General features: G+C 57.4%; 1 protein-coding gene across 4 annotated transcripts in view; it reads right to left on the bottom strand.

The window, feature by feature from the left end:
• KCNQ4 (potassium voltage-gated channel subfamily Q member 4) overlaps positions 1–15,210 on the bottom strand; it is a gene marked incomplete at both ends in the record, with an annotated part of 51,327 nt that extends 36,117 nt beyond the window's left edge. For all 4 annotated transcript variants that reach the window (XM_084242171.1, XM_084242172.1, XM_084242173.1 and 1 more), the window contains one exon: positions 14,897–15,210. In XM_084242171.1, coding sequence (XP_084098297.1) covers positions 14,897–15,210 — 314 coding nt within the window. The remainder of the gene's footprint in view (positions 1–14,896) is intronic.

Here is a 15,210-nt window from a genome sequence, read left to right as displayed (position 1 = left end):
TTAAGCATTAGTAAGTACGGCTTCTCCACTGTCCTGTGAGCCTAGAGAGCTCTGGGTAAGAACTTCATGAGCAGAGATGGGTGGGTGGGAGAAAAGTCAGCACAAAACCACCAAATACTGGCAGGGTTGGGGAGAAAGAATAAGTGGAGACCCACATACTTTCAGTCTAAATATTTAAAGTTTAAATCAAGTTAACAAGCTGTTAAATAAAATATGTTCTATCCTTCCAGACACATACACCTTCATAATGATCTGGAAAGCCAGATTTGAATTTAAAATCTTGAACTCCCTGGAGTTGCATGCTGGACTCTGGCAGGTAGAGACAGTCAGCCCCCACCGCCCTCTGGTCTCCAACCATGGTGTGTCTTCTTCTCTCCCCACACTGGGCTCTCCCCACACCAGATGGAGCCTCGGGGTCCACTCCTGGGTTGCCCCAGCCTGCTTTTCCAGGCTCCATCATACTGGCTGTGCATGGCCACCCTTGGGCCTGGGAGTGCTCACACAGCAGTGGCCCTTGGGAGGATGAGCTATGGAAGAGGCCTGTGCAAACCCTGCAAGCAGGCATGGGGATCTGGCCAGGGGACTCCAGGGTTACCTGGAATGTGTTCTAGAACAAGGAGGGCCAGGCCCTGGGGTCTGTGGTATAAGGGGCCATAGCTGATAAGTGGGCAGAATTCTGGGCCCCCACCCAGAGTGTCCCTGCTTTGATTTGTTGTATATGCTGTGCTCCTATGTCAAGTTTCATTTAAACAACCAGATCTACTGCTTAAAACAGTTTGCAAAGCACTAACCCAACCCCTTCCCTCCTATTGAACACAGAGGAAGCTGAGGTTATGGGGGGCCCCGGGGCCACAGTCATACAGCAGGTTAGATCTAAGCCAAGGCTCAATCACAGGTCTCTTCCCTCTAGTCCAGGCTTTGGGTTCAAAGTGTGGGAACAAAACTCTCATCAGTAGGACCTGGTGCCTCCAATGGACAGGCCACCAAGAGGTGGTGAATACACAGTCCCTTGAGGGGTATTAGCAGTCCTGCTGCTGGGCTCCCCAGCCTAGCAGGGGGCTGGACCCTCAACTCAGGTCACCCAGCTCAGGAGTGGATTGAGAGGCCAGACCAGGCCCCAGAAGGAAAGGGAGTCCTGGTATAAATAACCGTGGGGGGCCGGGATGTTTGGGCCCATCTCCTGGGCAACGGCTGTGTTTACCGCCCAGAGGGGGGGGGGCATGGCCCACACATTTGCCTCCCTGACTTATAGCCAAATTTTTCCAGGAAGGGGTGGCCCAGAATTAGCCCCAAACAGTCCAACTCTGCACCCTCATCAGGTCCTCCCCCTAACTCTGCCCCAACATGGTCCTTACACCACCCCGACATTGCCCCATCCTTCAGCCCGAAATGCTACACAGCAGCCACGGCAGTGCATCTCCATCAGCCCCAACTGCCCCATATTTGCCCCATAAATCCAAACTCCGCTCAACTAGTGGGAGGATGGGGAGCAGGAGAAGGGCAGGGGAAGGTCCCAGGCAGAGGAGCTGGGTGTGAGCCAGGGATCCAAGCTGGGGCCACTGGGCACGGGGCAGGGACAAACCTCTCCCACGGCCCTTGTCAAGACAGAGGGAGGGCTGCAGCCCCTGGATTAGGAGGGTGCAAATCCCTCTCCCAACCCAGTGCCCACCCCGTGCCTGTCATGTGCAGGGCATTAGATGGCCAGACCCCATTGTGGGAGGGGCTGGCAGGTGCCATCTTGGTCATGCCACAGTCAGCTCCTCTCCAGTCACCAAGTCAAGAGAAAAAGATGCAGGAGAGCAAGTGGCACGGTCCCCCTCCCATGGGCAGCAGCTGCAGCCTAGTCCACACACGGAGGCCCGGGGGTGGGTGTGGGCTGAGATCCAATCTGCAAGCCAGGTTACACACATACACACAGGCACACGCACACACACACATGCATACACACACACACACACGCTGCCAACTGACGGAGACGTTAGCTGATTTTCACTGAGATCAGAGGCTCACAATTGGGCGTGTGTCTGCCAGCATCCCAGACAGGTGCCTAAACACCTGGCTCCAGCTTCAGACCAGCCACTTCTCAGCTGAATGACCGTGGGCAAGTCATTTCTCCTTTCTGAGCCTCAGTGAAAACAGTGTAATAATATCTTCCTCCAGAGTTGTTATGAGAATATTTCCAGTGGGATTCCTAGGCAGACAGTGACTAAGTCCCATGATGGGCTAGGCATGGCTTAAAGTGCTCTATGGACCATGGAGTGAGAGAGGGGAGCTCCCTCACAGTCCCACATCTGCACCCAGAGGCTGAGCCGCAGATGTAGAGACCTGCCTGGGCCCACCCAGAGGGTCAGAGCCCTCAGTGAAGCTCTGTGGAAAGTTTTTGCTATTATTTCTTGCTGGAGACGACTAAACTCTCGGGCATTGAGACTGGGCTATAGTCTCACCTGAGTTTAATCCAAGCCCTATTCCGAGTCTCAGTCTCCCCATCAGCAGACTGCAGGGGCTGGGTGAGAACCGTGATCTCCACATCCTATTGAGCTTTGAGAAAAGGAGGGAGTGAGGAGCTGGAGCAGGCTGAGCCATCTGGAGTCTGCCCCTTTCTCCAAGGCACCCCACTATTAGATGGGTCAAACCCCTGGATGCTTCCTACCGGCTATCCTAAGGCCACATTCTGGGTACCCCCAATCCACCCAAAGCCCATATCCCCAGTGATTATTTGCAAACAGCCTCAGGGCCTGCACCCACCTCTTCTGCTTCAAGGCCTTCCTCAGCTCAGCCACACACACCTTCCCCTAGGCCAGGCTTTGCAAATGCAACTGAGCTTTCCCTACAGGCAAAGTCCTAGGGATCCAGGTCAGGTCCAGACAGGCCACCTGGAGTTAGTAGATGGCTCCAAAGGAACCATTAAGGGGACTGGGCACTGGGAAGGCAGAAGGAAAAGAGGTCAAGTTGGATGGCATCCTTGGGGCTCCCTGCCATAGTCTTTTCCCACCATTCTCCTGGCCAGACCCAGAGAGGTGTCCCTAAGTTGTGAATCTGCCCATAGCTCTCTGACCGTCAGCTCCTTCCTGAACTCAGTCTCCTTCCCCAGGAGGTCACTGCTTCTCAGCCTGGCCTTGCTCACATTAGGCCTCTTCTCTGCACACCTCCTGACTTCTCTAGCGTCCCACTCTCCTGACCTCTAGCAGTTCTTTGCAAATGCCATGTCCAGCCCCACCTCTGGGATTTGCCTACGCTGTTCCCTCCACATGGAATGCTGTTCCCTGCTCCTCTTTGCCTGGTGAACTCCTACTCCTATTCGTCTTTCAGGTCTCAACTTAAACCTCTTCCTCCAGGAAACCTTCCCAGCTACGGTCATTTTGGGTCTGGTCTGGCCTCTCGGTGCCTGGCACCCACAGGACTCTGCTGCCCAGACAACTGCCAGCCTCCTGGCCCATCTCCCTCACTGCTCTGTCCCCAGCATCTGCGATAGGACTTGGCCCTGATGCACTGCCAGTGAAGGCTTCCCAAATGAGAAAAGGTAGAAATTAAAATGAAAGCACAGGGCCTCCCCGGTGGCGCAGCGGTTGAGCGCAGGGTTGCGAAACTGCTCACGGCCTCTGCGGCGCCGGTTCGATCCCCGGCTGCTCCCCGGCCACCGGAGGAGGGTCCCACATGGCGCGCAGACCTCTCCTGTCGCCCGCTGCTCCCCTCAGCAGTGTACTTCGGTCCTTCTGCCTGCTCTGCTCCCCGCTCTGGCTCTGGTGAATTCTCTCACCCTCCCGCGCTTCTGACTGTACCCAGTGCATGTATAAACAAAACAAACAAACCAGCAAACAAATAAATAAAGCATGCCTCTATTAAAAAAAAAATAAAGTTTAAAAAAAAAATAAAATAAAATAAAATAAAATAAAATGAAAGCACAGTGTAGAACTGGAGTGGGAAGCTGTATCTTGAACTTTCAGGCTCGACTGGTCCCCTCATCAGCCTCCCGGCAGACATGCCCATCTGGACAGGCTAGGTAGGCATCACAGAGGGGGAGGTCTCAGCCCTAGAGCTGGACATCTGGGGTTTGAGTCCTGTCCCCATTACCTATACCCAGGCAAGTCACTCTGCCTCTCTGTGCCTCAGCCCCCTCATCTGCAAAAGGGGCATCTAACAGTGCCCACCTCACTGAGAGAAAAAGGCGAGCACAGACATTGTCTTTCCTATTACTGAGAAAGAGGGGGAGGCTGAGACCCGAGAGGGGGGCCACGGCTGGGAGCCACCCATCGGGGTCGGAGTCTTGCTTTCCTTGCCCAACCCACCCCCCTTGCCCCTCTCTGAGTGTCCCAGCCTGCCCACCGCTGCCCTGCAAACCTGCTCTGGCCCTCGCACCGCTAAGCCCTCGCAGCTCAGGCTTAAATTCCCGTCCTCCTGGCTGAGTGACAAGGGCACGTGCTTAACCTTTAAGCTTCAGTGTCCTCTTCTATACAAAAGGGTAATGAGAGTACTTGCCTACTGGGGCTCTTGGAAGGATTAAATGAAGTAGTGTGTGAAAGACGTCTGGCACAATAGCTCTGCAGATGAGACAATGAATCTTACAAGTGTAGGAAAACTGTTAGAACTCGGAGCCCGGCTCCCAGTCTGAGCGTTCCCTGTCCTGCAGCCCAGGCGTCTGGAGTGGGAGTCGCTTGCTGTCTAGGGGCTTCTGGGGAAAACATCACCAGTCTGAATTGCTCTTCCAGGTCTCTGTGCCACCACTGCCCCCCCCCCACCTCCATGTCCCCTCCTCAGGGCTCAAGCCCTCGCAGGTAAGAGTGAGGCAAGGAGCCCAGGATGCAAGAGAAGAGGGCGTCGGTGCTGGGGAGATTGAATATTAAAAACACGACAAGCCCTGTGTTCTTCACAGCACCTTGGAGCTTATGAAGCACTTAATACAGGAGGCTGCCCGGCCAGGTGGGCAGGTGGAGGTGGGAACTGTCACTCTACCTGGAAGAAGCTGAGTTCAGAGCAGCTGTCACCTGCCTGGGGTCCCCCTCTTTAGGAAGCAGAGGAGGGAGCAGTTCCTGGGAACCTTGAACGGAGGGGCGAGCCCTGATGTACGCTGACCTCCTGCCCCCCCCCCCCCCCCCCAGTGCTGGCAGAGTCCTGGGCTGGTCCTCAGTGTGGGCAGGTCTGAAGAGCCAGTGGGAACAGACAGTGGGGGCTGTCGGCTTCTCCATCCATCCCGCCACAGACTCCCACTTCTGGCTCCAGTGCTCTGGGCGGGAAGGTAGGACAGGCCCAGACTCAGGGTTTCTGCACACCAGTAACATTTCCCAAAAGACTCTAGGTGCTGCATAAGGTTGTCAACTTCTAATTTTGCCAAGTAAGGACATTTTCAAAAATTTCCCAGCCCCATCATTTCATAAAAGAAAGAACATAATCTCAGACTAAAAGACAGTCCCTTAAATGGAACAAATTTAGCTTTATGAAAGTCACCGTGTTGTCCTGATTTCTTTCAGATTTGCCGTGGGTCACAGAAAACCTCCCGTCTGGTGACGTGGCCGAGAACCATTTGGAGCTTGAGCTCGGGGTCACACAGACATGAGTTCGAATTCTGATTCCACCATGGACAAGCTGAGTCATTTGGTATGTTATTTCCTCTTTCTGAGCCTCGGTGTTTCCCATCTGCAAATTGGGAACAATAGTTCCTGTAGTGCCTGACACACAGGGCACCGAGAGAACTACATGGCCGAGTGTTTGCAGAGCACCAGCTCGTGGGAAGCAATTCGTTAAGTCCTGGTTCCCAGCCAGGGGCAGCCGCCTGTCCCGCACTGCCTGTGCTCCTGCTGCCCGTAGGCAAAGGCGAAGACCACCTCCATAACCCGATAATCAGGGCCCTGGACACACCAGACTGCAGATTCCTCAGCAACGAGGAAGGGACAACAGAGTCCCACCTCCAGGCTTTTGCTCAAGCTCTTGCTTCCACGTGGAGTGCACTCAGGACAAAGTCACAAGAGCTTCCAGCTCAAAGCTTGAACACAGAGGACTTAGGGGTCCTTTCTCCAATTTCTCTCTCGTTGGCAAAACCCTTCTCATCCTTGCAACCTGGCCTCAGCACCACTTTCACTCCCTGGCTCAGCAAACATTCACTGATTACCAACCACAGGCCCTGTGCTCACCCCCCACCCCCAGACCTCACAGTCCCGCTCGAAGGCACAGAACAGAGAGGGGCGGGTGCCCAAAGCTCTGGGACCTCCACGGGGCCTCAGTCAAGCCTGGGGTGGAGGCCAGCAGGGAGCAGTGGTACTAAAACTGGGATTTTAAGGATGAATAGGAATTTGCTAGATGATGGGGTGGATGGGAGAGGGAAAGGGGTGTCAGGAAGCAGGACAAGGGCCTGGAGCACTAGACAGCACTCTGGGGACAATATGACTTGCTTCATAAGGTGAGGAGCAAAAGATGGTTGAATGGTGGGTTCCTTACTCAGACACTGGAGGCATGTGTTGGGGGGGGGTCACTGGTCAGTGCCCAAGAAGGAAGGTTTGGATGGAGATGCTGAGTTGGAGGAGCACAGGGGTGTGGAGGTGAGGCGGTCACAAGCGGCTACAGAGAAAGTTCAAGGGTGAAACTGTCATCACAGAGGGGACTGCAGGGCATTTGCGACAGTACATGAGACACCCCCATGGAAACAGAGCCCCAAGGAGACCCAAATTCACGGGACAGAAAAAGAAGACAGCTACAGACAGAATGGAGAGGGACGGGCCAGCGAGGCAGGCTGAGGAGAGTCCAGGGGATGTCTGAGGATGAAAGGCCCAGGGGAGGAGAGACCCTCAGAGGCAGCACTGCAACATCCCAGGGCCCCACACTCTGAGTTCGAAAGCTATCTCTGCAACCTATTGGTAATGGTGACCTGGGGCCTTAATTCTCTCATCTGTAAAATGGGACTGAATTGTATTTTAACAAAAAGGAGGACAGAGAGTAAGGAGAAAGGAGGCTGACCCACTTGCTCAGCCTGCTTTGGATCCCCAAGCTCTATCTCCCTCCCTCTCCTGGCCACACATCCTGGACCCTGCTGTCCTCCCCAACTCTCCATCCCTCCCCGCAGAGGGCCACCAGCCCCCAGACAGGGGCAAGTGCAGGGGTGAGTGCAATGGGTCTGCTCCCTTCCTGATGACGGGTGGCGCCTGGGAGGCAGCATTCTTAGCTTTCTCCAGGACAACCCCCCACTGAGGAGGGGAGCTGGGGGAGGTCCCATGAGTCCTGTGTCCTTGGGCAATCAGGTTCTTTCTTCTGGCCTCAGTTTCCCCATCTGCGAAATGAAGCTCATCAGCCCTTCTAGCTCTGATGCTCTGCAGCAGGACAGATGGAGCCAGGGCGAGGCAGAAAGACCCACCCCAGACATGCCCCAGCAGGGGGCTCTCGCAGGCCTGGGTCCCCATGGTGTCCAGGACTGGTCCCTCCGGAAGAGGGTGGCAGCTAGGCTGGGAAGGGTTGGAGCAGAGGCGCTGGGGATTGTGCTGACAAAGCTGTTCCCTCTCCCTCCTCCTCTCCCCACCCCCTCCCCTCCCGGGGGAATGCCGAGTCCAGCAAAAAATAAACCCAAAGACGGTGACCTGGACAGGCCTGAGGCTCCCAGAAAGGAGCAGCAGGAAGGGAGGGCAGATGGGAGGCAGCCCATGGCCAGCCCCCCCCCAAGAGTCAAAGGGTTCCTGATATGATCCCTGGTTCCCCCCACAGACAGGCTCCGTGGGAGCAGGCACTATCTACTCTCCGTCCTTCACACGTGGGGAGACGGCCACTTGCGAGGTAGGGACAATTAGCAGTGCAACTTGGGCTTCCCAAATTGGGAGAGAGTTCCCAGGACTCTCCACCTCCTGGGCACTGGGCGGCCGGTCCTTCCTGCTGTCTGACTTCCATCCCTTCTGCTTCGGTGGGTTCATTTTCCCTTGGGAGGCTTGTCCTGTCCCACCTGCCAGCCTAGATGTCTGAGGAATCTCAGGGTCAAGTGACCCCCCCCAACCCAGATTTCCCTTCAGGGATTGGGAAGGGCCCCTGGGCAGAAGACTGCTGCATCCACTGTTTCCCAAATCTCCCAGAGGGAAGGAAGAGGAAAGGAATGAATCGCTGAGCTTCCCGCTCCCTCTGCCTCCCTCCCTCCCTCAGGCGCTGCCCACGGATTCCCAGCCCAATTAGTCTGCTGCCTGGGGGCTGCCCCTCCCAATCCTCACCCCCCCCTCCCCAGCTGCCAACCCCCAGGGCGCACAGATTCTGCCCCTGGGACAGAGTTGCCCAGAAAGCTTGGAGTCCTGGGGGTGGGGGGGTCCATGGAGGTTCCAGAGGCCTGACTAGCATCCATCCTCTCCCCAAACCAGCAAAGCCCCAAAAGGGGGCAGGCGGCCTCCTGGGCACCCCTCTAAGTGCTGCCCAGTCCTCTGAGGGCACAGGAAGTAGGTGTAGGAACTCCCCCTCCACACACACCCTATAAAAATCAAGAAGGTGACAGGACAGCCCCATTCACCCAGCACACTCACTTCCAGGAGGCCCTGAGCAGCCAGATATCCTGATCACCCCATTCATAGACTTAGTGATGCTTGAGGAGTGGGGTGGAGAGGGGGTGGGCACTTTCCGGGTAAGAGTTGGCACTGAGATCTCTAAATCTCCTTTGGCTCTCCTACCCCCACTCCCTGTTACCTCAGGAGACAGCAGATGTCCCCCTCCTGTCCCCAGGGCCCCCACTGGCCCCCCAACACTAGGGCCCCACTTCCACCTTCCTGGGGCCAGGCTAGCTGCAGGGTGAGCCAACAAGGCCTACACCTATCTGGCTGTCTGGTGGGTGACACCTACACTCACCCTCCTCCCCACGCCCCCAGACACACTCGCACCTACACCACCCGCTCCAGGAGTCCTGGGAGAGGAGGCAGGAGAGGCAGGGGCCTGCAGCTCTGCAACCTGCCCGCCATCCCCTCGCCCCAGAAAGGGCACAGGCACGTCCATGTCCCTCTGCCTCCCTGGGCTTGGAATGGAGTTGACGCTCTTGAACTCTTTTTGGAAGGAAGGAACTAACCAAAGCGATCCTGGTGAGCCAGGTTGGAGTCCTAGCGCCACCATCCCCTGGCTGTGCAGCCCAGGACAAGGGGGTGACATCCCCTCGCCAGCCTGCCTGCTAGAAGGGCTGTAGGTGTTAAAAAAGAAGGAAGAGGCTCAGCACAGTATGGCACCACCCGGGTGTCCTGAGTCCACAAAGACACCGCCTCAGGCTCCAGAAACACCCAGAGTTCCTACTCTCCCAGGCACACCCTGACACTGGAACTTCTCCCCAAGACGGAGAATGATGAAGGGAGCAGCAGTGCAATAATAAGGACGGTAATTCTGACGGATAGCACTGGTCCCAGCGTGGTGTCAGGGGCTTTATCTCATCGAGCCCTGGCAATCCCAGGGGATTTAATAATAATAATAATAATAATAATAATAATAATAATAATATTCCCCCTTTTCAGACAAGAAAACTGAAACTCAGAGAGGTTAAGTAACCTGCCCAAGGAAACACAGCTGCTAAGGGTAGAAGGACAAATGAACCTAAATCGTAGGACCCCCACCCTCTAATCCTCTGGGGACACCCTCCGGAGAAATGAAGGCTCCCCTCTTCCTCCAGCCCCAGCCCTGCAGTCCACACCGGGGCATTAGGGAGGGCCAGACACTCAGAATTCTCACCGAGGGTCAGCCCAGGACAGAGACCCACAAGGGTGTGGGGGTCGGGTCGGGGCAGGGGAGACCGGCGGAGGCAGCTGACTGCTGGAGTGGGGAAGCTCCGGGCTCAGCCTCCTTTCAGGGAGGGGGCAGGGCCTCCGCCCAGGCTGCAGAGCCTTCCCTCTCCCAGCTCCCTGGGCGGTTCAGCTCCCTTGACTAGCTCAGAGAACCTTAAATTAATCACCCACTCAGAGTGCTGCCATCAGCCCAAGAATAATCACCTCTTGAAGCACTCCCGGCTCCTACATTCTGAGGCTCTGGGCTTCTGCAGCAATAGGGATTGAAGTCAGACACTCAGCAGGGCTTCCTCAATGGAAGGAGGGAATGTACTATGGAGCTGTGGGGGTGGGGGGCAGACCATGGGAGGCCTAGCCTGCTGGGGTGACTCCAGAGGAGAACTCTGGACAGAGTGAGCCAAGGGTGGACGGGGCAGGGAAAGGCGCAGAGAGGGCAGCTGAGGAATAAAGGCCCACAGGATGCTCTCGCCACTCGCCCCCTCCGTACAAAGACCAAACAGCAGGACTGGGACTGAAAACCAGCAGCACACAGAATTTGGGTCATGCTCTGAGACCTGCCCTTCGTCACAAGGCAAAGTTCTTGGCACATCAGTGTCGCTGTGGGCTGGGGTGAGGGGCGCAGCTGTCTACAGCCTGATGGGGAGGTCCTGGGTTCCTGACATTTCTACCATTGACTGACCAGGTGTGACCTTGAATGAGTGGCTCTGCCCTCTGTGCCTGGGTGTACCCAGCAGCACACTGAGGATGCACGAAGGGTCTCAGAGGGCCGTGCAAGAGAACCCAACGCAGCGAAGTTCCAGAAAGTTGGCCAGCCTGCTCCCACAGGGGCCAAGCCCAAGCTCCCTCCACACCCCACCACCACCACCCTACCCCGTGCACACATACATGCACGCAGATTCATCAGTCCTGTGGCTGTGGACAGGTGAAGAAGGCACAATGTACAAGGTAAGGGGCCAACCCCTTCTGTCCTGGGGGCTGGGCCGGGGCCCCTGGCCAGGTGTGCATCTGTGAAGGCAGTGAGAAGCCAGGCAGCAGCACAGCAGAGGGCCCAGCCTGGCACACAGGCTGCAAGTGCGCCATGACAGCAAGCGTGTCCAAGCTGCGTGAGTGTGCACAAGAGACAGATGGGTGTGCATGAGACATGGATGCATGTGTCTGTGCAAAGCTATGTTCAACAAAGACTATCCTAGGTGAGGCGGGGTGGTTTTCATTCAATTCCATGCACTTCCATCAATTCCACCCCCTGAGTGCTGGGTGCTGGGAGCAGAGGAGCAGAGACCCATGGCACAGGAGTGCCGCTGCTTGGGGTGCTGGCTGAAGCCAAGGTATAGGAGAAAGACAGCTCCGAGTCAGACCTCTCAGGGCAGAGGCTCTTCCACAATAACTGGGTAACCTCTCCTGAGCCTCAGTTTCCTCATCTGTCAAATGAGGAGTAGACAGCCTCGACCTCACCAGGCCGTAATGATGAGGAGAGAGAGCGTGGTTTGGTCCTCAGCACAGCGCCCGCACACAGCAGCTACTCCACGAGTGATCAGAAATGTCAGCTCACTGCAAGAGCCACCCCAGGTCATGGAGCCAGGAATCCTGGGGTCTGCCCTGTATCTGCCACTAACTTAGTAACTATGACTTGGGTCTCCGGAGCCTCGGTTTTCTCATAAACAAAATGGGGCTGTCAAATGTGAGAAGCCACCTAGTGGGGATACCGGAGGGCTCCGGGCACACTTTGCCGGCGTTACCTCCAGCCCAGGAGACATGATTCTTTCTCAGACGGTGGAGGTGGGAGCCCCAGGGTTAGGGCTTGTCCAGGGTTAGGAGTCTGCGGCCAGGAGCTGCAGCCACCTCCTCCCCTTCCCATTCCCACAGCTTCTGACCCCAGGGTCGAGGCTGACAGAGGATGTTTACAGAGCGTAAACCTTCACATAGTGAAAGTTTGCTGGGGAGCTGGGGGCTGGGAGCAGCAAGAGTCTCACAGTAGTGTGGAGAAGACGGGGAGCTGCGTCCTTCCCGTCCTTGGATTTCAAAAGAGCCCATGGTGGCCTTGATGGGTGCAGCAAGGAGGTAAGCACACCTCCCAGAAGCTCACAAAGAAAATGTACAGTGATGTGGAGTTTCTCAAAATTCAGAGTGCAGGGCCTGTGACGGGGTCAGGGCTTACATCAGAGACTGGGGTGCAGTCAGGGGCAAGGGGCTTGACATCAGGACCAAGGGCCTAAAAGGCATAGGGGAAGCTCAAAGAGAGAGCAGCAACCCTTTGCTCCGGATCTCAGAGAGAAGGCAGGAGTCAACAGTCCCCCCACGCTCCCCGGCCCTGGCCCCACGCTCCCGGGCCCTGGCCCCATGCTCCCCGGCCTGGCCACAGCCGCTGACAGGAGAGAGGCAAGGGATGCGGGTTTGTCTTCTGGGTGATCTCCCTCACCCTGGTGTCAGAAAAGGTGCAGGTTCTGTGTGGGGCCCAGTCACCTGGCTGGCAGGTGTGAGGGAGGTGTCCCAGGGGGTGACTGAACCCAGCTCACCTCAATTCCCTCCTTCCTGAGCCCTTTTCTTCCAGGCTCTTGCTGGGAGTCCCCTACCAGGGCTTGCATCTTGGGGAAGGGGGTGGTCTTAGCTATCTGTGCATATTGGACTCCCCTCATTCGGGCTGCTTCTGAGGGCCACTGGGGTGAGAGAAAGGATTTGACTAAAAGTGCGTCAGTAGGGCTAGAAGGCCAACTGCAGGAAGCACTGCCTTGAAATAACGCCCATGACCCTGCAGTGAGTACCAAGAAACCCCACAGCTGGAGCACCTCAAGAAAAAGGGAGGGGTCCCATGCCGCCCCTTCCCCAGCCCCAATAATAACATCCCTCAAGCTCAGACATGCCCTTGAAGCTCACCAAGCTCTTTCCCAGCCATTACCTAATCGGAGAGGAGGCCCACAAGGTGGGGGTCTCCACCCACTTTGACAGCAGAGAGATCAAAAGCTCAGAGAGGCCCAGGGGTCAACCCAAGATCACACAGCACAGTAGAGATGGGACCCGGGCCCTCGGCTCCCCTGGATCTCTAAAGTGGATGGCCAAATCCCTGAGATCCCTAAATGTCTGGACACTTTCATGCCACACTTCCTCCCACAGAGCTTACAAGAGATGTCTCAGCCCTGGGCTCCTGGGTACAAGTGGTCAGAACAAGCATGCCCCTGGCCAGGGCATTCCTGGCATCCAGAAAGGGCAGGATGTGGGGCAAAGGTGCCAGCGGATTTAGCTCCTGAAGAGGAAGGAGAGGCCCTTTCAGAGGAGGTGAAGACAGTGATTGGCCAGGGATCACGAAGTAGGTTCTTCACCTCCAGTGGCCCTTGTGGGGGCCTAGAAGCCAAGCCTGAGGACTAAGGACTCCCCAGGGACTAAGCCCTGTTGGCCTCCTCAGAGCCAGCCATGCCTGAGTCACGCCGCAGCTGCTTTCTGTAGAGTGTCTTGCCCTCTGCGGGCACCCAAGGCTGCAGTGTGGGCCTCGTGTACCCACCACTGCCACTCTTAACTAGCAGCCCCCTGCCCCTCACTCCCAAGCCCACCATCCCTTGTACCCCAGCCCAGAACCTTCATCACTTCACCATCCTCTCTGCAGAGAAAAAGTCCCCACAGGCCCTCCCAGTGGGCACCGAGGACAGGCCTGCCCCTGAGCACTGAGCCTGACCCTATGTCTGACCTCATGTCCTGAATAATTTCAACTCTGGCCTAGCACATTAGGGTCCCCAAACAAAATCAAGGCTGCCCCCCAGAAGCTTAAAGGCTGAGAGAATTCTCTTCCTCTACCGTCCCTGTGGCCAAGGGGCTTCTTTTGCCAACATTTTCCTCCCCTTCACATCTGAAATTCTATGGGCCCAGTTAGGGCAGTCAGGCAAGCAGGCACCAGAGCAGACAGGAAAATACATCAAAGACAGGCAAGAGTGAGACAGACAAAAGGACAGGACAGACAGCAGACAGGCACACAGATAGCCGACAGGCCAGTGACCCGCTGAAACAGACAAGGAAGACTGTTGGACAATTCGGTGGAGAAATGAACAGACAGGCCAACTCACACACAGGTGGAAACAGTCTGGCAAACGGACTCAGTCAGCAGAAGGACTCATACGGCTGGGTGGACAGGCGAGGGGACCCAGACCCAGGAGACCCCAAGATCAGAAAGCCCTCTCTGGCCACAGCAAGAAGGGATTAACAGCCGTTCATTTTCCAGGGACAGGAGGTCTCTCTCGGGCACCTCCAAGCGTCCCAGTGCCAGGCCCAGCCTCTCAACTGATATCTGCGGGCCTCTCATGTTCCTGGCTGGGCCAGGCCGTCCCCCAAGACAGAGCTCCAAGCTGCCAAAATTCACTCTTGTATACATCCAAGAGGGGTCAGTGTTTTCAAAAGTTGTAGGAGTCTAGGGAGAGGGAAGGAGGGGGCCCGAAAGGCCAGAGTGTCCAAGCCTGCCCCTTTCTTTTTCTCTCCGGGTGCCCAGAGCCAGGCCTGAGCAGCTGCCCGTGAGCTGACCTGCCTGGCCAGCAGGACGGGCAGGGCGGCCGCTGCAGGAAGCTAAGGGGGAGCGGGAGGCTGAGTGGAGACACAGAGAAGTCGGACAGCACTCGCAAGTGCCAGGACTCAGGTGGCTCGCGGGACCCCCTCACACACACCTGCAGTCCCCGGCCAGCCGGTCCTGCGCTGGGCTGGGGTGTCCCTGTCCTGGAGAGGAGTGTCTCCAGGGGGAGTGGGGTGGGAGTAAGCCGCCGTAGCTACAGAGCTGGGAAGGTGACAAAGTTGTTTGGGGGCAAAGCGTCTGGGACACGAGGAGACAGGTGGGGGCCAGAGGAAAGGGAAGCCCCAGGGCAGTGGCTCCAGGTTGCCGCGGATGGGGGAAAGGCTGTGCTTGTGGGGGGGCCTGCCTGGGACAGGGGCAGGGGTTGGAGAAGAGGGTGGCAACAAGGAGTTGAGGTGGGGGGGTCGGAAGCAGGTCAAACAGGGGTCCCCACTTGGAGGTGGGGAGCGCTTAGGGTCCGGTTGGGGGCTGGGGGGTAAGAAACCGGGTTCAGACCTAGGGAGAAAGGGCTGAGGGTCGTGGCCCAGGGGGCAGGAGGCGGAGCCAGGGCGGGGCGGCCGTCCCGGGGAGCCCGGGCTCGGGCTAGGACTGCCCCGGGCGGGAGCCACTGGGCACCGCCAGGGGCGCGGGGTCGCAAACTCACATGAAGACGTGGTAGACGAAGGCCCAGCCGCGGGGTCGCTCCAGCACGTTGTAGACCCAGTTCTGCAGGCGGCGGTAGCGCTTGTGCGCGGCGGAGGAGCGCTGGCCGCAGGCGGAGCCGCAGCCCGAGCCCGGCCCAGGGAGGGGCGCGCCCGGCGGCAGGGGGCTGCCCAGGAGCCCGAGGCGGCGCGGGGAGCCGCCCCCGCCCGCCTCGCCCTGCTCGCTCTGCACCGCCGTGAGCGCCACCAGCTCGGCGCGGGGGGCGTCCCCGGGCGGGGGGGCCAGGCCGAGGCGGCGCGGGGGGGCCTCGGCCAT

This window comes from Talpa europaea (assembly GCF_964194135.1).
Source record: "Talpa europaea genome assembly, chromosome: 9".
Lineage (NCBI taxonomy): Eukaryota > Metazoa > Chordata > Mammalia > Eulipotyphla > Talpidae > Talpa > Talpa europaea.
Note: the sequence above shows the minus strand (reverse complement) of the source record. Positions and strands in the feature narration are given on the sequence as shown.